Source organism: Antennarius striatus, chromosome 10, assembly GCF_040054535.1.
Source record: "Antennarius striatus isolate MH-2024 chromosome 10, ASM4005453v1, whole genome shotgun sequence".
NCBI lineage: Eukaryota > Metazoa > Chordata > Actinopteri > Lophiiformes > Antennariidae > Antennarius > Antennarius striatus.
Window position 1 is genome coordinate 17,595,268 of NC_090785.1, and position 25,507 is coordinate 17,620,774.

The 25,507-nt window shown below is 40.8% G+C and overlaps 1 protein-coding gene across 1 annotated transcript in view; it reads left to right on the top strand.

Annotated features, from left to right (window-relative positions):
- Positions 1–25,507, top strand: part of tenm1 (teneurin transmembrane protein 1) — a 153,797-nt gene that overhangs the window by 88,270 nt on the left and 40,020 nt on the right. The window contains exons 10-21 of the mRNA XM_068325098.1: positions 908–1,108; positions 3,006–3,191; positions 3,376–3,405; positions 3,508–3,654; positions 6,963–7,197; positions 8,387–8,506; positions 8,616–8,877; positions 9,833–10,118; positions 16,588–16,731; positions 17,861–18,113; positions 18,884–18,904; positions 22,885–23,117. Coding sequence (XP_068181199.1) covers positions 908–1,108; positions 3,006–3,191; positions 3,376–3,405; positions 3,508–3,654; positions 6,963–7,197; positions 8,387–8,506; positions 8,616–8,877; positions 9,833–10,118; positions 16,588–16,731; positions 17,861–18,113; positions 18,884–18,904; positions 22,885–23,117 — 2,118 coding nt within the window. The remainder of the gene's footprint in view (positions 1–907; positions 1,109–3,005; positions 3,192–3,375; positions 3,406–3,507; positions 3,655–6,962; positions 7,198–8,386; positions 8,507–8,615; positions 8,878–9,832; positions 10,119–16,587; positions 16,732–17,860; positions 18,114–18,883; positions 18,905–22,884; positions 23,118–25,507) is intronic.

Below are 25,507 nucleotides of genomic sequence, written 5' to 3' on the forward strand. Positions count from 1 at the left end.
AATACCTTTTGTTTAAAAGCCAGGCCAATTCCTTAATAAAAGATTTCTGCAACAAATGAACTTCCTCTAACATGCAAAAAAAACAAAATAATCATGTTTCTTAGAAGCTTGATTAATCCTGGAAATAACTAAATCAAAAAAAAGAAAAAAAAGACTACATCAGTGGAAGTAGTTTTATTATCCAGTATATAATGTTACATCATTAGACATAAGGGTAAAAGTGAAGTGATAATTCGCTGAGTGTTCAAATGAGTGAATTACCCGTGATGCGGGGGCTCAGGTTGCCGAGGCTCCTACAGATTACACTACAGGAGTGCAGCTGTGGGCTTTTAGCATCTCCTCCACTTGCAATCTTCTAATTAATACCATTCAATATATCGGTAAAATATGAACAATGGTGTGATATTGAAAACAATTATCATGCTACGCGTGATCACAGCCTCACAGAGCAGATGTCTCGGAGGCTGGCCTGCTGTTACCTCCACTTCCTCAGCCTGTGGAGACCAAAGCTGGCGTTTGACCTTGAGCAGGCCGAGCCGAGTTGAGCCGAACTCTGCTGAGCTTTGGCTTGGCGCTCCGAGCTGTAATTACACACACTAACACAGCGTAACACAGACCACCGTGACACACACACACACACACACACAAACCTTGCCATTTCACCCCTTATCAAAGCCTCGGTTCTAAGTGCCCTATGAAGTGTAATGTTGTGGAACAGATACAGGGATTGTAGCTAGGGTGGTTAACTCCTGGATGGGATGCAAAGAACACTGCTTTCATACCCGCTGAACTGATGATTATAATGAGGCAGGCACACCCGCCCTCACCCCTCTCGCTCCCTTCCCCTCACCTCTGACACACTCTTGCCTTTCCTTTCATCTCTCTCTCTCTCTCTCTCTCCCTCCAGTCGACTGTGTGGACCCTCAGTGTGGCGGCCACGGCGTGTGTGTGCGTGGGGAGTGTGTGTGCTCAGCAGGCTGGGCAGGAGTGAGCTGTGATGACCCGCTGCCAGCCTGTCAGGAGCAGTGTTCAGGACATGGCACCTATCTACCTGAGTCAGACACCTGTGCCTGCCAGCCCAACTGGACGGGACCTGACTGCTACACTGGTGAGACCTAAGGATTATTGTTCAGCTGCAGAAAAACCACCAACATTTGCAAGTGCACATCACTAGTTTGCCAGTGATCTTGTAGCACGCTTGGTCTTGCCAGATACTATTTTCCGGGGATTTGACAGACATGAGAGAGAAATATGGAATGGAGCCTCCCTGTTGAAGATGACGTTGTGTGTGTATGTGTGTGTGTGTGTGTGTGTGTGTGTGTGTGTGTTTCTGCACTCTCCTCATGCTGCTTGTAAATGAGTTTTCATGACTCCTTGACAACGGGACATGGCAAGCAACCCCCCCACCCCTACCCCCCACCCCACACACACACACACACATATACAATTTATTTTTTTTATTTTTTTTACCATAACACACAGAGAGTGCACTCACGCATGCACACATTTCCCTTTAGCTAAATGAGAGGAAAAAAATGCAGAGGAGAAAAACAAAACACCTTCATTCTCACTTCACTGTGAGGTGGCTGCTATTGTGAGTAACAGGGTGGCATTTAAATGCCCACTGATGTGTGTTTTATACCCTTTTACATATATATATATATATATATATATATATATATATATATACATATATATACATATATATATATTTGTGTATTTCGTTCATTCCAAGAGTGCCTACATCTGCAACTATTACAACCTTTTTTCCTTTTTTTTTTTTTACACATATCCTGTACCCTCTGAGAAGGCAAAGAGTTTTAGCCATTGTGCTGAGAAAATTAAAGCGCTGTGGCATCTACACGAAGGAGCGTGTGCTACAGTCTACGCAGTGCTATGACATAAGTGTCCTTGTCCTTGCGGTGTAACCTGACAGAGAAGAAAATAGCTATTATCCTAACAACTCCACTGTTTCCACAACACTAACTTGGCGCGGTGTTGGAGAGGATCCGTTCTACCATGCACACCGATAATTTGTAGGGAATTGGCATTAGCTCCTGCTCTCAGGTGCATGCAGGCCTTAATATAGTGATTTAGCCCGTGATAATGATAGACCATGGCTGAATATCTGAGATATGAGTGGCCTCCCTCTCCCTACTGGGCTTAATCAAATGGGACCCAGCAATTCTCCGCCTGGGCCTTGTTGAAGCATAGCTAAGCTATTGTAATTCTAATAGAGAGCTGAAAAATTCTCCAACTTTAATCCACGCTTTCCCTCCCTCTTCATGCTATGTATATTTAAATTGAAATAACTTTTTACCGCAGCTGGATAAGTAGTCTTTGTGTGCCTCCAGCACTTTGCTCTCTTTACTGATGGATGAGGTTTTTGCTTTTGCAGAGGGAGTGGGGTGTGTGGGTGTAGGGGTGGGGTGTGGAGATAGGGGGGAGTTGGAGGAGTGAGATGGTGAGGACAAGAAAAATTTTATAGGGATGTTGCAAGAGAAAATGAGTGAGGGGATGCTGAAAAAAAAAGAATGCTGACAGAGATGAAGATGGAGAGATGAAGAGAAAGAAAGGGTATTAACATACCCAACAAATCTGATCAAAATGTCAGGAAAGAATAATAGAGCCAAACTGGAGTCCCTGTAGTTTAAATATGTGGCACAAATACCAATCATTTAGCTGTTATTATGAGTCCATTCACTCTTTTACTCCTTTAGGGAACTCAGCTGTTAGAGCTGGGAAGATTGTGTGTTGTGAGAAAGTGGAGTTTTTTAGTCTCTAAGGCTATCCTCTGTTTCTCCTGGTTTTATTTCTCTCACCTAAATCCAATGGATCACCCCAAATGCTGATTTTTTTTTTCTCTTTTACTCTTTCCCTCCCTCCCTGTCCCTCGTGCCTCTTTTACCTTTTATTTTTCCTCCAACACTCGATTTCTCCATTTGCAACCCCCTTCCCTTTCACACCTACTTTCTCACGCGTATCCTCTCCAACCGGTTTGGCAGAGCTGTGCCCGGTGCCGTGCGGCAGCCATGGCGTCTGCTCAGAGGGCCAGTGTCAGTGCGAGGAGGGTTGGATTGGCGCTGCGTGTGACCAGAGAGCATGCCATCCCCGCTGCGAAGAACACGGCCAGTGCCACGACGGGACCTGCATCTGCCAGCCGGGCTGGGAGGGGGAGCATTGCAACATTGGTGAGCTGTGTTGCGAGTGCATGTGGGAGTGTTTTATTATCCCCGGTGATGGTTTGATTAGTGTGATTTGCGGGATTTAAAAAAAAAAAGAGGTGCTGCTACGATCATTTCCACTGGGATCATTTAGTTTTACAGTTGGTTTCCTTTTCCCAATTCTCTCCCTTTTTTTTTCTTCTCCTCTCAGTTACTCACGATTTGGACGTGGTTGTGAAAGGTAATTTATCTCTGTTTGGGATTTTAAATTTGCCATTATGCCCCACCAGCATTCCCACGAATGGCAACAATATATCTGTTTGTGTGTGTCGTTCCTTTTCAGACGGCTGCCCAGGGTTGTGCAGTGGGCATGGGCGCTGTACCCTGGAGCAGAGCGGCTGGCGCTGTGTCTGCCAAACGGGATGGAGTGGGCCTGGATGCAGCGTTGTCATGGAAACTGACTGCAGTGATGGAACAGACAACGATGGAGGTGACATTTCTAACATCATCTATCATTTTCTATCTCTTTTTCTCCATCTTGGCTCTTTCATTTCTGTCTTTCTCGCAGAACGTCCATTACTTTGTCCTCCTCTCCCTGCTGTTCAGAAGTCTTCTTCGTTGCTCCTCCTCTTCATCCCCTCTGTGCTGTCCTGGTCCCGCTGTGACCCCTGTAGAGTCCTGATGGTCATTTTTACATTGACTACATAATGTTGTGTGTGTTTGTGTGTCTCTTTTCATGCAGTTCTGTAAATGTGTATGCCTATTTTTTTCTCACGTCCAAATGTCTGAAATGCTTACCACCTGCTACCACATAAGTCACAAATAGAAATTTTCTGAAGTCAAACCATGCCAAACAGACTTTTATTCTTTTTTGGTGATGGGTAAAAAGTGTGTGTTACCCAATCATGTGGCTGAACCGATCTATCCTCAAGTGAAATGGCCAGAAAGCCATTCAACAGTCTCTTAACTGTGCTCATTACTATAATTTCTTCAACATTTCAGTCCCATCTAGGGATTTTCTATAATAGATAGAAAGGTTTAAGAATATAGAGCAATATTACATTGCTCTGAACTGTGTTATTCACTTTGAGCTCCATCAAATATCCATTATGGACATCCCTGTTAAGCCGCTGCTGTAATCCATCACTGCAAACATGGTTGCATGGCTTTTTTTGTGGAGTGAAAGCTTTTTGCTTTTTTTTTTTTTTTTTTTTTTTTTAATCTTTGTTTTTGTTTTGTTTTTTAATGCTATTCCACATTTTGTCATGAATGACATTTGAATCTATGCTCACAGTAGCCAGGAAACCTCAAGCACACACATTTTGTAATTCTTTTTCTCAGCGATGCAGAGGACTGACAGCTGCATGACTGAATGAACTTATGCTTCAGAATGTCAGGGTTGATGGTTGCTTAAAATATAGATTACAGGTCTTTACCCTGGGTGAAGCCGTACAGTAAAATATGTGGTGTGGGCTATAAAACAAGTAGTGAGGAAGAGAGATGAGTGAGCATGACCATAGTGCATAAAAACAACGACACCTTGAAAAGACTTTTTCCCTTTTCCTCTTGCTGAAGGGGCTTTTTAAAAGATACTGGTGACAATCAATGGGGAAAACAGTTCCATAAAATTGTGGCTCCAGCTTTGAGAGGACCGAAAGACATCATGTCATGATGGGATACCACAGCTTGGATTTGGTGCAAACAAAACAAAGGACATATTTTGACAAAAAGAAAAATACTTCACACATCTTGGCAATAAAAGAATTCCTGCAAATTGATGGATTTTGAAATAAATATTTATTGCAAAGTTTTGGTGCTAGACCTTCAACAGGCAAATCAGAAGCACCAACACACTGTAATCGATAGTATTTTGTTAGTCGGTATGTAGGAATTCCTTTACTGCAGAGTGTATTTGTACAGAAAATAGACTTTGTTGCAGAAAGTTAGTTGGGAAGCTCGATAGCATTCTCTGTCGTTCATCACAAAGGATCAAGTAACACCCCAAAAGGCACAAAGCATAATGGTGAATTTCTGAGGAAGTAAACAAACTTGAAAAGTTGTGTTAGCAGATTTTGTTAGCCGTGACGGAGACAGTCCGGTCTTTTCCCTCCAATCATTCGTGTTATGCTGCGCTAACTGGCTGCTGGGTGCAGGTTTTTTTGAATTTATCAAACGATGGTGTGTCTTTTTATACAACTCTGTCCGAGAATATAATATTTACTATTTCACAAAATAACAGAATATTTTCCTGCAGACTCCATTACGTAGCAATGAAAGATATGTTAGTGCATTATATTTTTATTTTTTAATAAGAATGATGAGCAACTTTTAATGCTTTGGATTTGTCTATTACCCTTTTTCATAAGATGCTTAGGTGTTGTTCAGGTGTTGAGAGGTTGTGGGTCTCTCACACAGTGAAACATGCATTAAAATAGATATTGTAAGGCAATGGATGTAAAATGGCACGGGCATACCGGGTGGTATTTTGTGGCCTGCCATGTGAATATTGATGAAGTCCCTCAAGTGACTGTATTGAAGGCGTCAAGCCATTCATCTTCAGGATAATTATGCCGGGGAATGATTCACTAACAGAGCTTTATGGGGTCCATTTACACTTCTCTTATCTGCCTATCCCTCCACCTCTCCACACGACTTCTCAGATACCATAATTTTCAGCCGTACAATTCAGTCATCTCCTTTAATCGACAGATACACCATAGGCTCTCACAGCATTCTGTCGCTTGCTGCAAAAGTGTCTTTGTCTCTAAAGACTCAGACTGAGATGGAGAGATGGTATCGCAAGTAATCAGAGAATAAAAGGAGTTTCTATTATTAGAGGGAAGGTATGTGCTGTTCAGAGTCTTGACGAAAAAGTATACCTTCCCAGTGCAGGAAGAGAGATTACTTCTCATGTTTTTATATATATATATATATATATATATGTGTGTGTGTGTGTGTGTGTGTGTGTGTGTGTGTGTGTGTGTGTGTCTGTGTATGTGTGTGGTCAAAATCAACTTGTCTTTGACTCTTCTTTGCTTCTAACACTCCTGCAAAATAAGTTGCAAGCCTGTGCTTTCTTTTAATGGCAATGATAATAGAGATTAAATTAATAAATGTGCTTGCAAGCTGTGAGTCCTATGGATACAGCGCCGGGCTACCTTTGTTGGAGTAGGTCATAATAAAATATCGTTGACCTTTACCTCCCTGCTCTGCGGTCAGATGCATTTAAATGTCAGCACTGTTTCCTGCCTTTTTCTGGTCTGAAGAAGGAAACACAAATGCCAGCCTGACTCCTATTACCTGCTCCTTTGCTTTGTAGCTCGTAGCTTACGGAAGATTTCAATGAATCAGGTTCAAATAATGCCTGTGATTAATTTCTGATTTATAGGAGCAGATGCTGTAATTGTAAGCTAATGCCCTCTAATGAACCTCATTTGATTGATACTCATGTTGATGATGATACATGCGTAGGTGCTTGTTAGGAATTAGATGACTCCAGTAGAGGTTCCAGACAGGCCAGCAGCGCTGAGAACGATTTCTCATCTGCTCTTTTATGGTGTCTTCTTCTTCACGTCTTTAACTGCTGTTGCCAACATCATGACCTTTAGGACTTGAATTTGTTCAAAGCAGCTCAGACACTTAAATTTGATGAAGTCCTTATTAATGATGTGGATTAAATATGTTAATGTCCCACCTGCTGCGTTTTAAAGGTGTCGATTATGTATTGTTTAAGAAGGCAGCTGTTTTGTGTGACTTCTCATTTGGTGTGATCCTCTCTTTACCCTCTTGCCCTCTCAGACGGCCTGATGGACTGCGTGGACCCCGACTGCTGTGAACAACTGAGCTGCGGTTCCGACCCCCTCTGCCACGGCTCAGCCGACCCCCTAGCTCTGTTGCAGCAGAACCCGATGCCTCCCGTCTCACCCCCCTCTCCCGCCAGCACATACACTCACAACTTCTATCGCCGCATACGCTTCCTGCTTGGCAAAAGCGCCACACACTCCCTCCCTGGAGATGTGCCCTTTGATACCAGGTATGTGCTTGTTTATTTATTTCCATACCTCCATTGTATTTGCTTTCCTGTCTGTGCCCTTGAGTACTGTGTGGTTTTATGAAAAACACATGCTGTAAATTGTGAAGTAACATGTATTAATGCATTAAATCCTATATTATCCACTATTTGTTCAATCACATTTGCATATGAATGAAGTTTTCCATGTGTTTACATGGCTGTGCACACATCTCAGTGATGTGTGGCTCCCTGGAGTCACACGTCAGTGCATCGCCCTTCGGTATCGGTGTCAAACTACAACTGCAGAGTGTTTGTTTGCTAGATATTAATGCTTAATGTATCATTCAATTACACCAGTCGGGAAAGTGTCACCTTTTATTTTTTAGTAGCCTCTTTCTGCCGTCAATACAGGAAAGGCATTTTAATGTTTTCCAAAAAAAAGAGAAAAAAAAACATTGGGAAAACAAGAAATGATGCCTCTCTAAAAAATATATATATATTAAAAAAGGCAAAATGCCCCCCCCCCCAGGCTGAATAAACAAATAAATTAATTATGTGGCTGTTTGTTTAGAGGAGAAATCGATGCAAGCTTTCAGGACAGGAGTAACAAACAGGCCAAGGCAGCCACCCGGGAAAATCTCACCATCCTTCATTTATCTCTCTCCTGGAGTAACCGATGGGCTCCATCTTGACTGTGTGTGTGTGTGTGTGTGTGTGTGTGTGTGTGTGTTGTGTGTGTGTGTTGTGTGTGTGTGTTGTGTGTATTTTACCCTTTCCAACCAAAAAAAAATCAAGATGAATATTTCAAAACAGCTGAGATGTGACTAGTTTAAGGCATGTTTAAAGAACACACGCCTTTCCGCTGCAGGTGCCTCTGTCGCTGTAATGTAAACATGGAGGCGTTTTTTGAAATGTGACAGGGCGTTGAAAGGTTTTACTGTAGGTGAAAATATATTTATGGTTTTTGTATTCCGGCAATCTCTGACAGAGCTCTCCATGCTAAAGAAGGGGGAATTGTGCCAGGCTGAATAAATACGCTTGCTTTGTCTTCATGCACAAGGTCGTTTGGCTCGAGCATCATAATATGCCTCTCTCTTCAAACAAAGATTATATTCTCTGTCATTGTAAATCTGTTATCTCCGCCTTTTCTTCTTCCTACTCTCTTGCGTGTTCCCTCTGTGCTTTCTTTCTTTCTTTCTTTCTTTTCCAGTCGAGTGGCTGTGATTCGAGGTAGCGTGGCGTTGCAGGATGGCTCTCCTCTCGTTGGAGTCAACATTTCCTTCCCCCAACATCCTGAATATGGTTACACTATCAGCAGGCAAGATGGAAGGTAGGGAAAGTCACACCCAAAATATACAAAACATAGTCCTAGTCTTGTTCCTTTCATGCTCTCCAGTCATTTTTATTTATGTCATTTAATTTTTTTATTTTTTTTTTAGTTTTGACCTGGTGACCTTGGGTGCGATGTCTATGACCCTGATGTTCCAGCGCCCACCATTCCTACCACAGACACGCACCATCTGGACACCAAACAACAACTTCCTGGTGATGGATCAGGTGACCATGTCCAGGGAGGAAGCTCAACCGCCTAAATGTGACATCAGGAATGTCCTGAGCCCCTACCCTCTGGTGCTGCCCTACCCACTCCCCAGATACACCGCAGCATGTGCAGAGAAGGGCCCAGCGGTGCCTGAGCTACAGGTATGGAGCTCCTCTGCTCACAATCAGGAGGAGGTGAAATGTGACCACGCACCGCTTCACATATGCAGAGGACAATCAGCAGGCATGAAGCTGCTCAACTAACAAACTTGGTCTCATGGGATTTGTGAATTTAGCTCAGTTCATATTTGCTTGTGCAAATAAGGAATGAGCAAAATGCAAATTCATTTTGTATCCATATGCCCCCCCCCCCCACACACACACACACAAAAAAAACAAATTAGCTAGGTGAAAGTCAGGTGTGGAGGTCAAGTACGTTAACTTTCAACCTGAGCATCAACAGTTTTTACCTCCATCTCCAATTTCAACTAGTCATAGTAGCATAAAAATGTATGATATACTGCAGGTATATAAATACATTTTTCTTTACCTATAAATGTAACAATAAGCATCCAGATTTTCACAAAGTTGGTCAATTAAATTGGATTAAAAGAAGGTCAGAACAAAAGAACTGCATTGCAGCGTTTTAATTCAGCGTCACAAAAGAATTCTAATAATAATGCCAATCAATGATAAAGTATCCAGGAATGGACAAGTACTAACACGTCTTCTCTTCACACGAATCATAGTCAGGATCATCCAACATCACCATAGTGTGTGCAATACTCTGATGAAAAAATCAATGGAATTTTTATTCCATAAGATAAAATTCTGAAATGGCAGAAAACTATTTTGTGGTTAATAAATGACTTTAGGGTCGGTATGCTGTGTATTTGTAGTTAATATTTATTATTGTATCAGGGCGAACACTTGTGCTTGACTTACTGCATCCTGCTGGGTGAGATATTTCCTCCTTCAGCTGCCACCAGTAGTTATTACAGGAGCTCATTATACAAATACAAAGTAATAAAGCACCTTTCCCTCTCCGTCTCATTTCTCATTAATCCTCTTTTAATCATCTGTATTTCTCACGCTGCTCTCCGTCTTGCTTTCGTAGGCGGTTCAGGAAGAAATTTCGATCCCAGGAGCCTTTGTGAAGTTGAACTATTTAAGCACCCGTGCTGGAGGCTACCTCTCTCTGCTGCGGATCCTCCTCACTCCTCCCTCCCAGCTGTCTCCCATCTCCCCACTGGGCGGTCTGTCCAAGGTGCATGTGCGTTCATCGGTGGAGGGGAGGTTGTACCAGCGCTGGTATCCTGCCGGGCCGGGTCTGGTCCACCGCCTGGTCTGGAACAAGACCGATGTTTATGGCCAGGAGGTTTGGGGACTCACACATGCAACTGGTAAGTAGAAAGTCAACCGGCCTCGCATCATTGCTTTCCAATTGCTATCAAAGGTTTGGTCATTCTTTTCTATTCACTTGAATGAATAGAGGTTTGAACTTTTAAATGTTGAAGTACATATTCATAAAATTCTACTGGATGAATGTGGCTTTTTTTTTTTTTTTTTCATCAACATTGATGGATTTATATCTGGAACCAAAATAAAAAAATAACAAAAAGATTGAGGATCCAATTCAATCTAGAATTTTTTTTAAAAAAATCATCTTTTTTCTGGTCATGGAACAATATTTAATTGTCTCTTTTGTGGCCCTCGTCCTGCCCTTCCATCAGGTTTTATGGACATTCAACCATTATTATGTGAATAACTAATGTATTGCAGTTGAAGACATTGCAGAGGTAATTAGCTTTTGAGATGTTGCCAGGAGTTGTGATCTTGGAATAGAATATAATGTGTAAATTAAACCCAGAATTGTTTCTGTGCTGTATTGACTCACACTGAGTAAATTATTAACCCAGTCTTTTTTTTTTATTTTTTGTTAAGCTGTTTCTCCCCCGCTTCTAGTCTTTAAGCTTAAGCTTGTCGTCTCCTTGCTCTAGCTACATAGTTAATGAAACAGATATGATGACTAAACTTGCTTCCCAAACTATTTAACTATTCATGAAAGCAGGGCTCAGATTTCCACTGGAAAATGGATTTCTACAGTTTAATCTCAATTGCTTGATTATTCTGTCATAAAATTCCAGAACGATGCAGTGAAATGGTCTTCCGGAAAGGAAGGAATAAGTCAGTAGTAAAAAAAAGAAAAGGAAGGCTAACCCCCACCTGAACCATGAAAAACCATGTTTTGTAAAATGTTTTAATCCAACAATACTTAAACTCACCTCTCAGGAGCTTGAGAATCAGTTAAAGCTTTGCACAAAAGCCTGATTGGGAGTCATTGTGTAAATGCTTGACCATTCAGCAGGTAATTGGCCAGCTGTTAATGGACAGACTCCTGCTGTAAATGAGAAATTTTCAAGATTGCCTGATGATCTAGATAAAGCATCTCAGTTTAGCGTCGTTATTAGAGGTCCGAAAACTACGGATTCATCTGACTTCAAGGAAGTACTCACTGCAGTTAAAACATCATTAAACACTCATAACATGTAATAAATGCAGTGGGAAGCGGATTGCGTGAAGTGAACGGCAAGCCGTTTGGGCTCTCCGAAGACCTTCATCACCGACAGCGGGGAAGACTAGAGCTACACTGAGATGATGGAACGGGGGTGGGGGTGGGGGGGGGCTCAACAAATACATGGAGCCCAGAGCAGTAGAGATATCATCAGCAGAGGCAACAAGATAGCACTTCTGAACACAAGTGTCTCTGTGGACAGAAGTTTGTGCATGTGGGAAACACAGATCTGCTCATGGACGGCTTTTATGAGTGCGGCCCGTTAACACAAACAATATGTACATCAGATCTGTAAATGTTATTGCACTTATGATTCATAATGGCACAAATGACATTTAAAAAGACTTGAGTCTTTTAATTTTATATGTTCCTTATAAGAAATGATGTTGTTACGTGGAGCTGTGAGGAAGGGAGAAATGACTCTCCCTCTCTTTCAACTTTTTTCTCAACACCAGTGATCTTGCTTTTTATTTGACCTGCTCTGCTGAACCACCTCCATCCCTCCTCTTACCCCCTTTCCCTTGCCTCCTATCTTGCTCTGCCCTCACCGCATTTCCTGCGTTCCTGTCCTCCTGTGAACTCTATTTTCTTTTCCTCGCCGCTTGTTATTTCCTTCGCTGTCTCTGATCTTTCATGTTATGTCTCTCTTGTCTTCCTTTGCCCACCCTTGTTCTCTCCTCTCACTCCATGTTTTCCGCTGATCTATATCTCTCTTTTGTTTCTGGAATGTGTTGGAATATATTTTTGATTAAATATTTATATTCATATTCACAATAAAACTGACAGAAATTGTACTTTTTTTTTTTTTACACTTCAGGCTGATATTTATGTGGAAATAATACCAGAGCAGGGTAAACACTCCATATGATTGATAATGTATGATTATTCAACATGCTATTAATGATGCATGTTTCAGGTACTGCAGATGAGGTGCGTTCTGTCATCTGTATCAGCTCTTGTCATAGTGTTCTCTGTGCAGAGTGCTTTTTATTCCCAAATCTGCAGTGGCTTGTTTGCTTCTCTCTGAGCAGCTTCAGGACTGAATCACAGCTTCAGTTGAATCCAGGACTGAATCACAGTTGAGACAAAGCTGTCAGGAGAATGACAAACACACCTTTGGTGGTTTTGTGGCCAGACCTCATTGATGCAACTATGTCACACTGGGGCCTAAATGGAGAATACATTACCATAAATTATGTGACAATAATGAATAATCATCTGGTACTTTCATGACTCCTGTAGAGCTTCTATTTATTGTTGTGTGGGATGTGTGTCGCCATAAAACTGAAACCCCAGCAATCTCTTACCAAACAATCCTGCTCGACACAGTCACACAACCACTTTTATTACAGACAGAAGAAATATTTTTTACCCTCCTCGGTGTACAAGATTTATTGGAAAATGGGCTGTTTGCAGTGAACCAAATCAAAGACTTTAAATATCTCAATCCAACAAGTGGTTTCACACATGTTACACAAGCTAAAAGTGATTCAAAGATATTCATTTCACCTTTTTAGTACTTTATAGAGACTCTTTAGCTGCTACAGACTGATGCTAATGTAATGCATGTCCAAAGAACACCTATGTCAGCGTTCCTTAAGCATCTGAGCCCATTCCTGATGGATCTCCAATTCAGTAATATGATATCCCAGGTTCATGTGCTGCAGAATCACCAGATTTTCACTATGATTCACCTCAGAATGATCCAGGGCTTCTGAAACCACGTTTTTGCAGACTTCCTGGGATCAGGGTCCTTTTGGAACATCCAGTCCAATCAAGCTTCAGCTTCCTCACAGATTGTGAGACACTTTTCTTAAGGATTAGACTTGATGGAATTCATCTCACCCTACATGCTTGCAGGTTTCCAGTGCCTGAGGAAGCATCAATGAGTTACCACCATGTTTGACTGTGGGTAGGATGTTCTTTTCAGCAGAAACTTCATTCTTCCTCCTCCAGACATATTGCTGATCCGAAAAGTTACCGTTCAGTTTTATCTCTCCACAGTACATCAACTTAAAACTTCAGGGTCTTATCTAAATGCTTTGAGGTACTGGAGCCAACGTACAGTGTCTTGTGGTTTTGGGTCAGCAGTGGTGAACATCTAGGAGTTCAGACATAGAAACTTTATGTTAATTTAGGTCTGAACTGAAATAACTTTGGGAATTTACTGGTAAGTAAGTCTGTGCAGGTTGGAACATGGCTTTAACAAAATCTAATTTGCAAGTGTGTGGTTCTTATGAGGGATGCTATTCAGGGTAGACACATTGAGACTGCAATAGTCAGTAAAAGCAGGAGTTTGTGTTGAATGTGAAAAAAGATTTAATGCCTTTTCATTGAGCTGGTAAAATGGTATTTATTAGAAAGAGAAAAGTACAATATTCTGCCAATATGTTTGCTTATAAATGTACACATAAAAATGTACCAAGGTGACACCTCATCTAGATGTATTAAATAAATAACCTAGCTGTTACCATGGTTACCTGTTGATTTGGATGGAGGTATAGGATGGAGATTGGATGACAGGTCAGCATGGAAAACCGCCTCACCAGAGCGACGAAAGGCCTTCAGTGTAGCCTGCTGTCAGAGCGATAACAATCATTCATCTTTTATTCATCATGAAACAAATGGTAAACATTTATGCTTAAAAAAAAACACCAAATAAATGTAAAAAAGGAAAGAAAAACAGCCATTGTTATATTCCAGGATGTGAGTTTGTGTCGCCAAATAAAGAAAACTGAAACGTTATGGAATGAAATCGCACTGAGCTGTCAACCTGCAGGTGAACGGCCGGTGTTAAAAGACGCCGAGATGACAGTGTGCCGCTGATTGGCATTGGTCCTCACGCCGCCCGCCTCTCCTCCCACTGACAGAGTCACCAAAACACTGAACCAGCACAGCCCCGGGGTTCTGTTATAAGAAAATAAGAAAACACTAGATTTAGAGGCAATAGATCCACCAGGAAACATAAAACAGGTGTAAATTCTGCATAAATGTTCCTGTGGGTAGATAACTCGCAGCATCCCTGTCACCACTGAGCTATGTGGGGTTTTTTTTTTTTTTTTTTGCACAGAGCTTATTTTTTTGGTGAGTTTTCATCGGAAATGAAGAAATATGCTATTTTCTGCACCACTTATTTCTACTTTAGAAGCCTATTTAAATTCCTAGCTTAGGTGAAGGTCTGTAAATATGTTTGTTCTCTAAATTAACTTTTTTAATCTTCTACCAAAACAGTATAACTCCTGCCCCATGACTACAACAGAAAATGTTAAGCTACTCTTTATCAGAGGTGATTTAATGACACAGAATAACACACACACACATACACACACACACAGAGTTATGCCAAACGTGAGTGTGCACACACAGACACACATTCCATGTGCTCACCAGAACCAAAGGAGTGCTGGAAAAAAGGAGATCATGCTCTGTTTGCTGGGTTGAACCCATTGCCTGGGGCTTCAGCAGAAGGAAATGAAAGCTTTCACCTGTGAGATATTGAGTGTGCATTTATGTATTATGGCTCGCTGTTGTTTGCAGGGGTGTGTGTCTACTTCTGCTGATGCGTATGTCGTCGTTTCATGTAATGTAGCTATGGTAATACTTGGTTGTGAAGCCGTTTTCAAAACACTGTCACTTTTCCTCAGAGATTACTATGCCCGTTTTGTCCTGGAAAACCCTTGTTCCTCAAATAAAGTCACTATTATTGTAAGGTTTCTATTTTTTGGAGCGGGACAATGTCCCGCGGTAATGTATTTATGGCAACTTTTAATGCATTTTCTTAAGGATGAATTGGTTTCCAGGCCATGACAGAGGATCTGCAAGGGGAGAGAGGGCAGTGCAATGTGACTTTAGGGTGAGAAACTATACGATGCAGCTTTATTTCACAATTTGAAATCTGTTTCTGTCCATCAAAAAAAAAAAAAAAACCCGCTTAAATTAAGTGGAGACTCCTTTCATTTTCTCTCCATGTCAGAGAGGATTTCAGTAAAATGCAAGTCCACACTAATTCCACCATCTTCACTGGATGTACTCTGGTGTTGCTCCCGAGTTCCTCTTGAGAGTCCATTAATTCGCAGGCCTCATGGTTTGCAGTGAAGTAAGTTAAAAGAGATCAGTGCCAACAGTGATTGGCAGCGACAGCAATCCCACCACTTCATCTGTGTCAGATGCGTCAAGCTGACTGTACTCTCCAGGATCCCACAGTCCTCAATGAATCAATTCTACCTTAACTTAGATTGTTAACTTTGAGTTATTGATCCCCTGCTGTACGGTGCATTAGCGGGGGGTTTTTCTACCTCATATGCGACCTTAAAAAAAGAAGTAGTTCTGAATGTAGGTTACGTAAGAGAAGAAGAAAAAAAAACAACTTAGTTCTTATAGTTCCTTTCAAGAAACATTTCATCACATTTAATTGGAGCTTTAAGATGTCTTATTTCTCAAAAAAACTCTAAATTGAATCAAAATGAACCCTTACAAATACTACATTTTTCCCTTAAATGATTATATTTTATAGTATGTCTAAAATAAAATGTTTATTATATATATTAGCATGCACTTTACTCTAATTTCTAGTCTCAGTTCTCTCCCAAGTACAGTATTCTACACATGTGTTTCTAAAGCATTAACCAGCATACTTACTACAACAAAGTGCACTAAAGGTATGAAATGGTGAAATTTAAAAATTCTCAAACGTTTTAAATTATACTTGAATGCAATACTTGATTATGTCATTGATTTTACGCTTCTGTGAATGGTTGATGGCTAATCGCGTGTGTGTCGCCTTCATGTATGCTCCTACAGCTTTGCCAAACGCTGTCTGAAGTGGTTAATTACTGCTAAAACATATATTTTACCCTGACAAATGCAAGAAAAGGCTGTTGATAGTTGTTGGTTGTAGTGAGAAGCTGTTTACTGTATCATTACTACTAAGAGGCCGTGCAGTTAATTCTAGGGCTCCTTCATGAAGATGGGCTCCTCCTGATTATGCCACCACTTCCCACTGATCTCTCTCAACCACACAATCTGATGAGGCCTCGCTGCAGGACGTTCATGTGTTTCACCGCTCCACGCTGTACAGTTTTGAGAGAGATGGGGGAATGACTGTTCTTGTGTGCAAAGTCTGGCTCTTGAGTTCTATACCCCATGCAGCCACTTCTCTGTTACATACCACACTATGGTGTTAGACACAGCGGGGCAGCCGCACATAGTTGTTACTGCATGACGACTTCAGTTCATCTCATGTGTGACCATGTTTTTCTTTCTTTTGTTTTCTTTTGTTTTCTTTTTTTTTTTTTAAGTTGCTGTTGGCTACGAGTACGAGTCGTGTCCTGGCGTTATCCAATGGGAGAGGAGGACAGCTCTGATGCAGGGCTTTGAGCTGGTCCCTTCAGACCTGGGAGGGTGGTCTCTGGACAAACACCACGCCCTCAACATTCGCAGCGGTAAAGACTATTTCCTAGGTTTCTGTATTCACACACAGACTAGGTGCCTCTTCTTTTTATTTTTTACATTTCAAATAAAAATACGTCCATTTGATGCCGTTTTCCAGGTTATAGCTTACAGCAGGTTATAACAAGCTAATTTGCATCTATAGTGTCTTGGTGGGTCTTGACAAAAGCACATCAACACGAGCAAACACAGAATGAAGGTGAACATTTATTGAAAATGCCACTGAGATCATCTCCAAAAAGCATTAACACAGTGTAACATGATGCCTCAATGCACAGCCTCCACAGAGTAGAACATCATACGAGGTTACACATGAAAGAACACACAAGACATACAACACAAACTACACCTGAGGGAACATTACAGATGTATGTTTGTCAAGTTAAAGCAGGTCTTAGGATGTTTAGGTACCGCAGAGATGAGCAGCAGTAAGGACAACGGTTTGGCATTCTCAAAACCACACAATGAACTTTTGTTGTTTCTTTAAGAAACACCACTGCAGTGTTCTTTTCTTCTTCTTTTTTTTCTGAGCCACATTAAAATCAATCAATTATAAATATATAATGAGCCAACTGCTTCAACATAGAATAATTTCTGCTTGTTTCATTTTCATTTCACAAGAGAGAAATACAATTGCCCACATCTCTGAAAACATCAACAATAACACAATAAAAGTCCAGCACAGATTTCCATCAACTTCCTTATGGCAAATATATACAGGTGTTAGCCTGTACCGCGCTGCTAACAAATCAACGCAATGAACGCAGATGCAGTTTTTAAAGCCCCAATGCATCATCTTGAATCTTCAAATATGTTTGTGTATAATCAAAGGACGTTAGAAAAAGAATTCTAAGTTTTTATTAATTGAGAGTTTACCTCAGTAATTTGCTTTATCCACTTATATTAATGGCTTTTAATGAATGACACACGGGCACAACTATCATTTATGTAGATCCTAATTTTCCCCAATGCTGATTGGTCTAGAATTTATAACTTCACCTTTTTCTGAATGACTCTGATCCTCCAATACTCAAAGCAGAGAATACAGAAATAATCAATCACAAAAAAACTCTCCTTACATTCATGTTGAGTCACATAAATGTATTTTGGGACTTTTTCCAGGAATCCTTCATAAAGGAAACGGGGAGAACGTCTTCCTCTCCCAGCAGCCTCCTATCATCAGCACTGTGATGGGTAATGGTTTCTACCGGAGCGTCCCTTGCGGACCGAGCTGCAGCGGCGCCGCTCGAGACATGATGCTGTTTGCCCCTGTGGCGCTGGCCAGTGGACCTGATGGCTCTCTTTACGTGGGCGACTTTAACTTCATCCGCAGAGTCCATCCTGATGGGTACACCAGAACCATACTGGAACTCAAGTGAGACTCGTGATCTTGTTTGGTATACATGAGATAAGAGTAGAATGATCTTGGTAGGGATCTCCCACAACGAGAAGAGAAGCGGTGGGATTTGGGGTATCGGATTGACTTGAGCACAATTAAAATAAAATTAGCTCGGCTGCTGTGGGTTTGTACAGCTTTAGCTCTGGCTGGCATCTTCAGTTGTGATCTTTTTGATCTTGATAGAGAACATTCTGAAGTTTCTCTCCAATGCAAACCCGTAGCGTACGAGGTTCAGACATCGCACTCTAATCTACCTCTTTAGGATGTGTGAGAAGCTCAAAGCCTTTGCTGTGAAACAAAGATATTCTTTGTGGATTATGACGATGCTATCTGCTACAGTGCTGCAGGCGCTACATTCTCTATTTCTGTATTTTCTCAAGTGTGGATTCTCCATAGGATTGCACATCCATTTGTCCTGTAAAGTATTCGCTTTATGTAACTTTACACTCTCATTCTTTGTTATTATTGTATCACTGACTAATATTTCTGGTTCAGATGGAGGTTTTATAGTGTCTGTATTTGATACTTTACTGTCCTGTGGGAGGACATGCCAAAAGCTTCCTGTTTATGTTAATATTTAATATGAAACCATGGAGCCATCTAAATCAGCCCTAATCTCCCTACATAAGGAGCAAATTCACTCATAATGTGAGTTTGAAGCCGATGAAAATGTAATGTTATAAATGATAACTTCTCCCATCTTCTCTTTACAACTTTTTAAATGCTCCTCGATGGCTCGTTTTCAGGAACCGCGACACCAGGCACAGGTGAGTTCCTTTATACCTGCAGAAACCTACACAAAAAAAAATAAAATACATCCAGTGGTAAGACAGGTCAAGTTGCAAAATGACATGCAGCAGTTCATCTTAGTTTGCTTATTTGAAATTGCATTACCTGACATTCCCTCTTCACACAAACATAGTCGGGTCTATCAAATCCTCATCTAATTTTTCAGTAGTATTTAATTTGCAAATTGGAAATCAGCCAAAATGTCAAGGATTTCATTCTTTAAGGAGTACTTGAAGTTTGCTCACTCCCCTTGCTGAGGAAGACTGAGAGCTTCAGGCTTGTTATGGCCTCCATATCATCCCTGGCTCAAAGCCTTAATGGTGGAGTAAGATCTGCACACCATGTTCAACAAAAGACCAGACAGATTTGTGTGTGTTTGTGGATGGCTGTGTGTTTGTCCGTGAATTTGCCACTATCAGGGGTTATATCAAGATTATAGTGTGTGTGTGTGTGTGTGTGTGTGTGTGTGTGTGTGTGTGTGTGTGTGTGTGTGTGTGTGTGTGTGTGTGTGTGTGTGTACTTGTGGTTGTTGGTGAGAGAGGCAGAGGGTTTTACAGCTTTGACAAGAGAGGATTTTCCAAGGTGCAATATCTAGCATGCCACCATTTCCAACCACACAAATAAGAATGACCCTCTGAATGTTTAGGTTTATACTGCATCAGTCCATTTGTGTGTGTGTATGCGATGCACACACCATGATAAAACTGTTCTGCACAGCCTGAGATTCCAACCAGGGGTACTTGGTACCCCAAGGGCTACTTCTGTACATGTCAGCTTAAAAGACATTGGAGTAGCTAAATTAATTGAATCAAAGTTGCGCAAAAGAGCCACATATTGAGCCAGCAGTAGAAAGTAAACACGGCATGTCATCAATAAGAGAACCAGTGAGGATAGGAAAAACAAACTATTATTGGATAGAGTTTTTTCAGCCAATAGTTAATTGTAATTGATAATAGTTAGGTAAAGGTAGACAGCTAAAGCTACCTAACCGATTAAAACAGTTTCTGAAAAATTATTCCAAATTTAATTCATAATAATATTGTTTTATCCACTAACTAAAAGTAAAGTACTTCAAATTATGCACTTAAAGTAATAAACTAAAAAGCATAGCAGAGAAATGGAAAATTTATTGAAAACAACAGAAGCAATTTACAGTTCTTTGAGATAAATATTCTAAACGCTAGTATTACTGCAATCTCTTTTGTATAATTAATAGCTATAATAGCTAAAATAAATTCTTAGGAGCACACTTGACTCAGCTGACAGAAGTGGTTAGTAAAAAGAAGTGAAAGGTTGGGAACCTCCTCCGCTGACTGCATTCCTCTGAAGGCGCTCTGGACAATCTTTCCTCAACCTTTAGTTCCTGCTTCCTCCAATTTCTCCAGAGCAGCTTTTTACCGTTAGCAGCATCTTAGGGTTTCTCTTTTATTCTATGCTATTGTTCTCCCAAGTCAAATGCATTAATTATTCATTCATATTCAGCTTTCAAAGCTTTTCGCTTCACATTCTTCCCAGCAAAGTGCCTAGCAGGCAACAGGCCTTCAAAACAAGGTGCCTTCCACAGGGAGATAATATGGGATGTGCTCACCGTAAAATCATTGTCTATTTTTTTCTCTTCAAGAGTTTGAGATAGGAGTAAAGTAAATAGGGGAGAGAGTCCTCGACAATATTATCAGAGAGCCCATATGGTCGATTCATAGAGACAGTCAGGCACAGCCGGATCACTGTGTCTATCAACTCTGATTATTGTTTTCTTAGTATGTGTGGAGGGAGCTGGGGGAGTATGGAGAGGAATCATTTGAGCTGCTGCTGTTGTTGTTGTTGTTGTTCATTTCCCTTCCACTGAATAAATAGATGTACGTATTCAGAGCTTTGAGCCTCTAATTGAGAAGAAGACAGGTGAAGCGATCTGTAATCAGGACCAGTCTCCATGTGAGGTGTGTGAGCGCTTCAAGAGAGCAAATATGATATGCTTTGCCGAGCAGTGGCACACTTTGAATCTTGGTGAGTAACTCTCCTAGGATCAAGTTTAAATTATGTATGTCCAGTTCAGTGCAGCGCTCTGTAAACAGTTATGCACTTAATGGACTAGATGACTGACAGCGCCGTTGCCTTTGTGACGGGGTTTTCTTCTGGGTTACAAGAAGGATCAGGCTAATATCTGGAAAGAGGTTTCCTCTTTAGAGAATAAAGGTTTGAGGGGGCAGGATACTCTCCTTGCATACGTCTGTCAGAGGCAAACATAAATTATAGCTGCCTATTAGCAGCTTGGGAGAACTTGTTTTTAGGTCTGCTGACAATTGTAAATGAAATACATTTTAATTAAGTAATTTGAATTTCCCTTGGACGACTTTTCTTCCCAACTCTCGATGGAGAAAAGTTCACACAAAGTGTCTTCAGGTTTAATTGGGAGGAAGCCTATGACCAGACCCGGCTGACACTAGATTTCAAACTATTAAGTCATCAGTTGGAAATCGGTTCTTGAGATTATTAAGGGATCAAAATGAAGATTTTCCATCAGAGTTTTTTGAAAGACATTGAGCTGAAGTCTTAAAATACACTAACCTGAGAATGTCGAAGGTGTTCTGTAATGACTGAACTGCAGATTGTAGAGAAGAAAGTCAAGATTTCTCTGCACAGTGACACACCCACAGAGTTGACCCTCCTCCTACATGATATACAGTAAGCAGCTCGAAATCAATACGAGGGTAAATGAAGTCAGTGTTCGTAGTGCGCTAACCCGAGCCTGAGGCTCATACTGATGGCCATAAGACACTGATTAAAACTGATTGTTTTGTAACATGGTGTTTCTTCCACATAGCATTCTGAGGTTATAGGTCTTATACTAGAACTTATACTAAGTTGTTGAGGTTTTTTTTTTTTTTTTCACTTTTTCTGCACCCATTTGTCTTCTTTGGATCTTCTAGAGTTTTGGTTTGGGTGCTTAATGCATGTCCCCCCCTCTTATTTATCCTGCTGCTCTCACTTTAGCTTGTGCCATAGTGGTAAAAAGTAACTATTAAAGACAATATTTACCAGCGCTTCAACTAAATAGAGGACATAAACTGAAAACGAAACGTTCTGACATTCATATAATACAAAATGACTCTCGCAAACAGGGTATCAGATCAGTTGTGTTGGGATTTGAGTAAGATTTGTGAATATACGCCCTGGTTCTCCACCTCATCTAGCCTGCATGTGGGAATATTTATGCTGACAAACCAACATCTATTTTAATCCATAGTCTGTGTTTTCTTTTAACAAGAAATTAGGTGTCTAATGTTGATGTAAGAGTGACTGGGATTTATTTTAAAACCCCCCCAAAAAATAAAATAATCCCCACTTTGTGTTGTTGCTATTGTGAATATGTCAACCATAAGTAGCATACAGTATAGAATCTACTTTATGTATTTGTTCCACAAGTTGAGCCCATTTACTTCCATATTGAAGTGACAACAAATGGAAGCAACAAATCTTATATTCAGAATCCATGTCTTTGCTGTGCAGGATTGTTAGTTAGTCTGAGGTGCACCTATGAATGCATAGCCCTCTTAACAATGTTTTTTTTAACACAGGCTGAATCAAAATCCCATGAATGTGATTATCACATATAACTATTATTAGGGCACGGTGGCTCTCAGCATTTGTAGCATTTAAAATTCATCTTGTTGCTGCAACAGAGACACAGATTAATTCCTGTGCTAATCCTATTTATATGGATGACTTGCTTACCTGTGGTTTTACTTCAGTTGATGGTGTTTTCTAGTCATGATTACTCAGTAAAATTAGATTTCAATAAACTACCAAAAAACAAAAACAGAAGCAGTTTGCATATATATAGAAACTCTGTAAAAGTCTGTTGCCTCGCACATAAGAATACTTATTCAGATCTACCGTTTAAACTAGCTTAGCCTTCAGTATTTACTCGTGTATGACCTTGCACGTGTTGTCTCACCAGCACCAGCCCTGCTCACAAGTACTACCTGGCCATGGATCCGATGGGGGAGGTTCTTTACGTATCTGACACCACCAGTCGCCGAGTGTACCGGGTGAGGAACCTCGGGCAGCCAAAAGATCCATCTCGCAACCTGGAAGTAGTGGCCGGGACGGGGGAGCAGTGTCTACCCTTTGACCAGAGTCACTGCGGAGAGGGCAGGAAGGCCACTGAAGCTGCACTTAATAATCCTCGAGGTGGGAGAGCATACACTACTTCCAAAGAAGCCCCCCCCCCCCCCATATGACTCAGCTCACAGTAAATACACGCTGTTGCCATTAGCATGACATACCCTCACCCCCCCACACACCCCTCACCCACCTCAGGCTAATATACAGAGATACACAGAAAATTCCACCAGCAGTTTTGTGAAGGTCACTACTTTATATTTCATACAGAACGTTTTGAATAATTTAATATTCCCCCAATTTCATTTCACCATCTCATATTAATAGCAGTATGTTGATTCACTCATGAATCAGAATCTACACTGCATGTAATCTACATGTGGGAGAATTATTTTCCATGTACGTCTTTAATATCATGCCACGCTGGACATTTAATTATAACTTTCTCACTTCCTATAAAGTCCTCCTGCTTATTACCCTTTCTGCATGTCTTTTTATAAGGTTAGAAAACCGGCATGGTTCTCACCTTGTTCCAATATATCTCTCCTCTCTGGACTCCCCACACGTTGAGTGATGCATAACTTTGCGCTGTGAATTAACTAATGTTTTATTTTGATGGAAAAAATATCATTTAAATAATAGCGCAGTTGTTCTTCTCATTTAAAATGCAAATAGCTTCATGAGCTATATCAATTCCCTGAGGCATTTACACTGGTGTTAATATTATGAGCTGTTTTGACCAAAGACAATCACTTGAAGTCTTAAATCTTGATGGTTTTTTTAAAGTAGGAGTTTGAGGATGATGGAAATTCTTAGATATGCTGCAGCTTTAAAATAACCCCTAATTGTTTCTGGGGTTCTGCTGTTTCCTGCCTCACAGCCTCCCATCAACAACACTCAGCTGATGAGAATTGATGGATTCACACTGGTTTGTAGCTATTTCCAAAACCCCTGCCAATAATATTTTTAGATTGATCCAAATGTCACTCAGACAGTTTTGACTGTTACTTATAAAGGTAGCCTAATCACTTTATCAATAACTATTAAGTTATGTTGTTATCTGGAAAAGAAAATTGTCTGCCACTGTGTGCCAAAATGCTGCTTTTTTTTTTTTTTTTTTCACAGCAGACACTTTGCAGGAAAAGCACAAGTGTAACCAATAAAACTGATAATCATGGCTGCAGTCCTTTTAGGTAATCTAATTTCAGGACCCTGTTATTGTGCCTGCTGGCTCAGTGTCATGACTAACTGTGAAATTGAATGAGGACATGGCGAATGTTACTGGTTGCACTGGGGCTCTTCTTAAGAAAATAAGTCAACATGTCTGTTCTATAAAAAACAATCACTTCATCTGTCATTGCTCAGCTGCCCGCCAGTCATTGCTGTTGTTGTTCTGAAAAAGTGAAACAAAGAAAAAGAAAGAATAGAAAAGAACCGAGGCGCCTCAAAACCTACCACTGTGTTTTCATTTGCGGTTTAATAACAGTCATAGAGCCGTGTGGTAACCTTGACGACATACATGTCCAAATAGTCATGCAAGCAGAATAATTGGCTGTATCAGAATAACTATAACATTTATAACAGAGTGAGAGTAGGGGCTTGCCTGAGAGCGGTGTGCATTCCAGGCAAACACAAGAGAATATATGAGTAATATGGTGAAGTCCAGAAGAAAAGAAAAAAGAATCAAATAAAAGAGAAATGAATGTTTCTTGTGCGGTAAGATGAGCTGAGGCTTCTTGCTTCAGGAACTTTGTGATGGCATGAAAAAGGAACAATTGCCAGATGAACCCACGTGGATGATTATTTATAACAGGGATAGAGAGGTGATTGGTGTCATGCCTAAAACCTTTTTCCTCCCTGGGCTGATATATTGGCGCACAATCTGCCAAACAGTTCTGTGTGCTGGGTGCTCTGCATTATTCTCAGAAGTAATGACTGCTATGATGAGACTTGTCAGATATTCAAAGGCATTTTCTGCACTGCAGTGGCTCCTGCATACCTTTCTGGCAGAGGTAGTGCAACTTCTGACGATTTGCTCCTCCACAATAAAGTGGAGGGAGGTCTGTAAAGATGTATCAGAGTATTTGGGGGTCAGTTACACTGAGATTCAGGCCTTTCTGTCTGGGGACACAGATACAAAAGTCAAGAGCAAAGACTTCCTCAAAAAATGGAAGAGACAATTGAAGCTGTTTGCATTTTTGATGTGGCGTCCCATTTCAGTGACCTTAAGACGCTTCGGGCGAGGAGCAGCACATCGAGGGACCTCATGTCTGCAGTGTGAGGAAACTGGAAGCATACTTGAAACACAGTAGGGCATGTTGCTCCAAACAATAGAAAAATAACGCCATCTGATCCATGCTGACTTCCTGGTAAAAGAAAAAAAAAAATCACAAATGTACTTTGAGGATCACATCATGAAAAACAAGTTCTGCTGTACATTTAAAATCCATTTCTTGCCA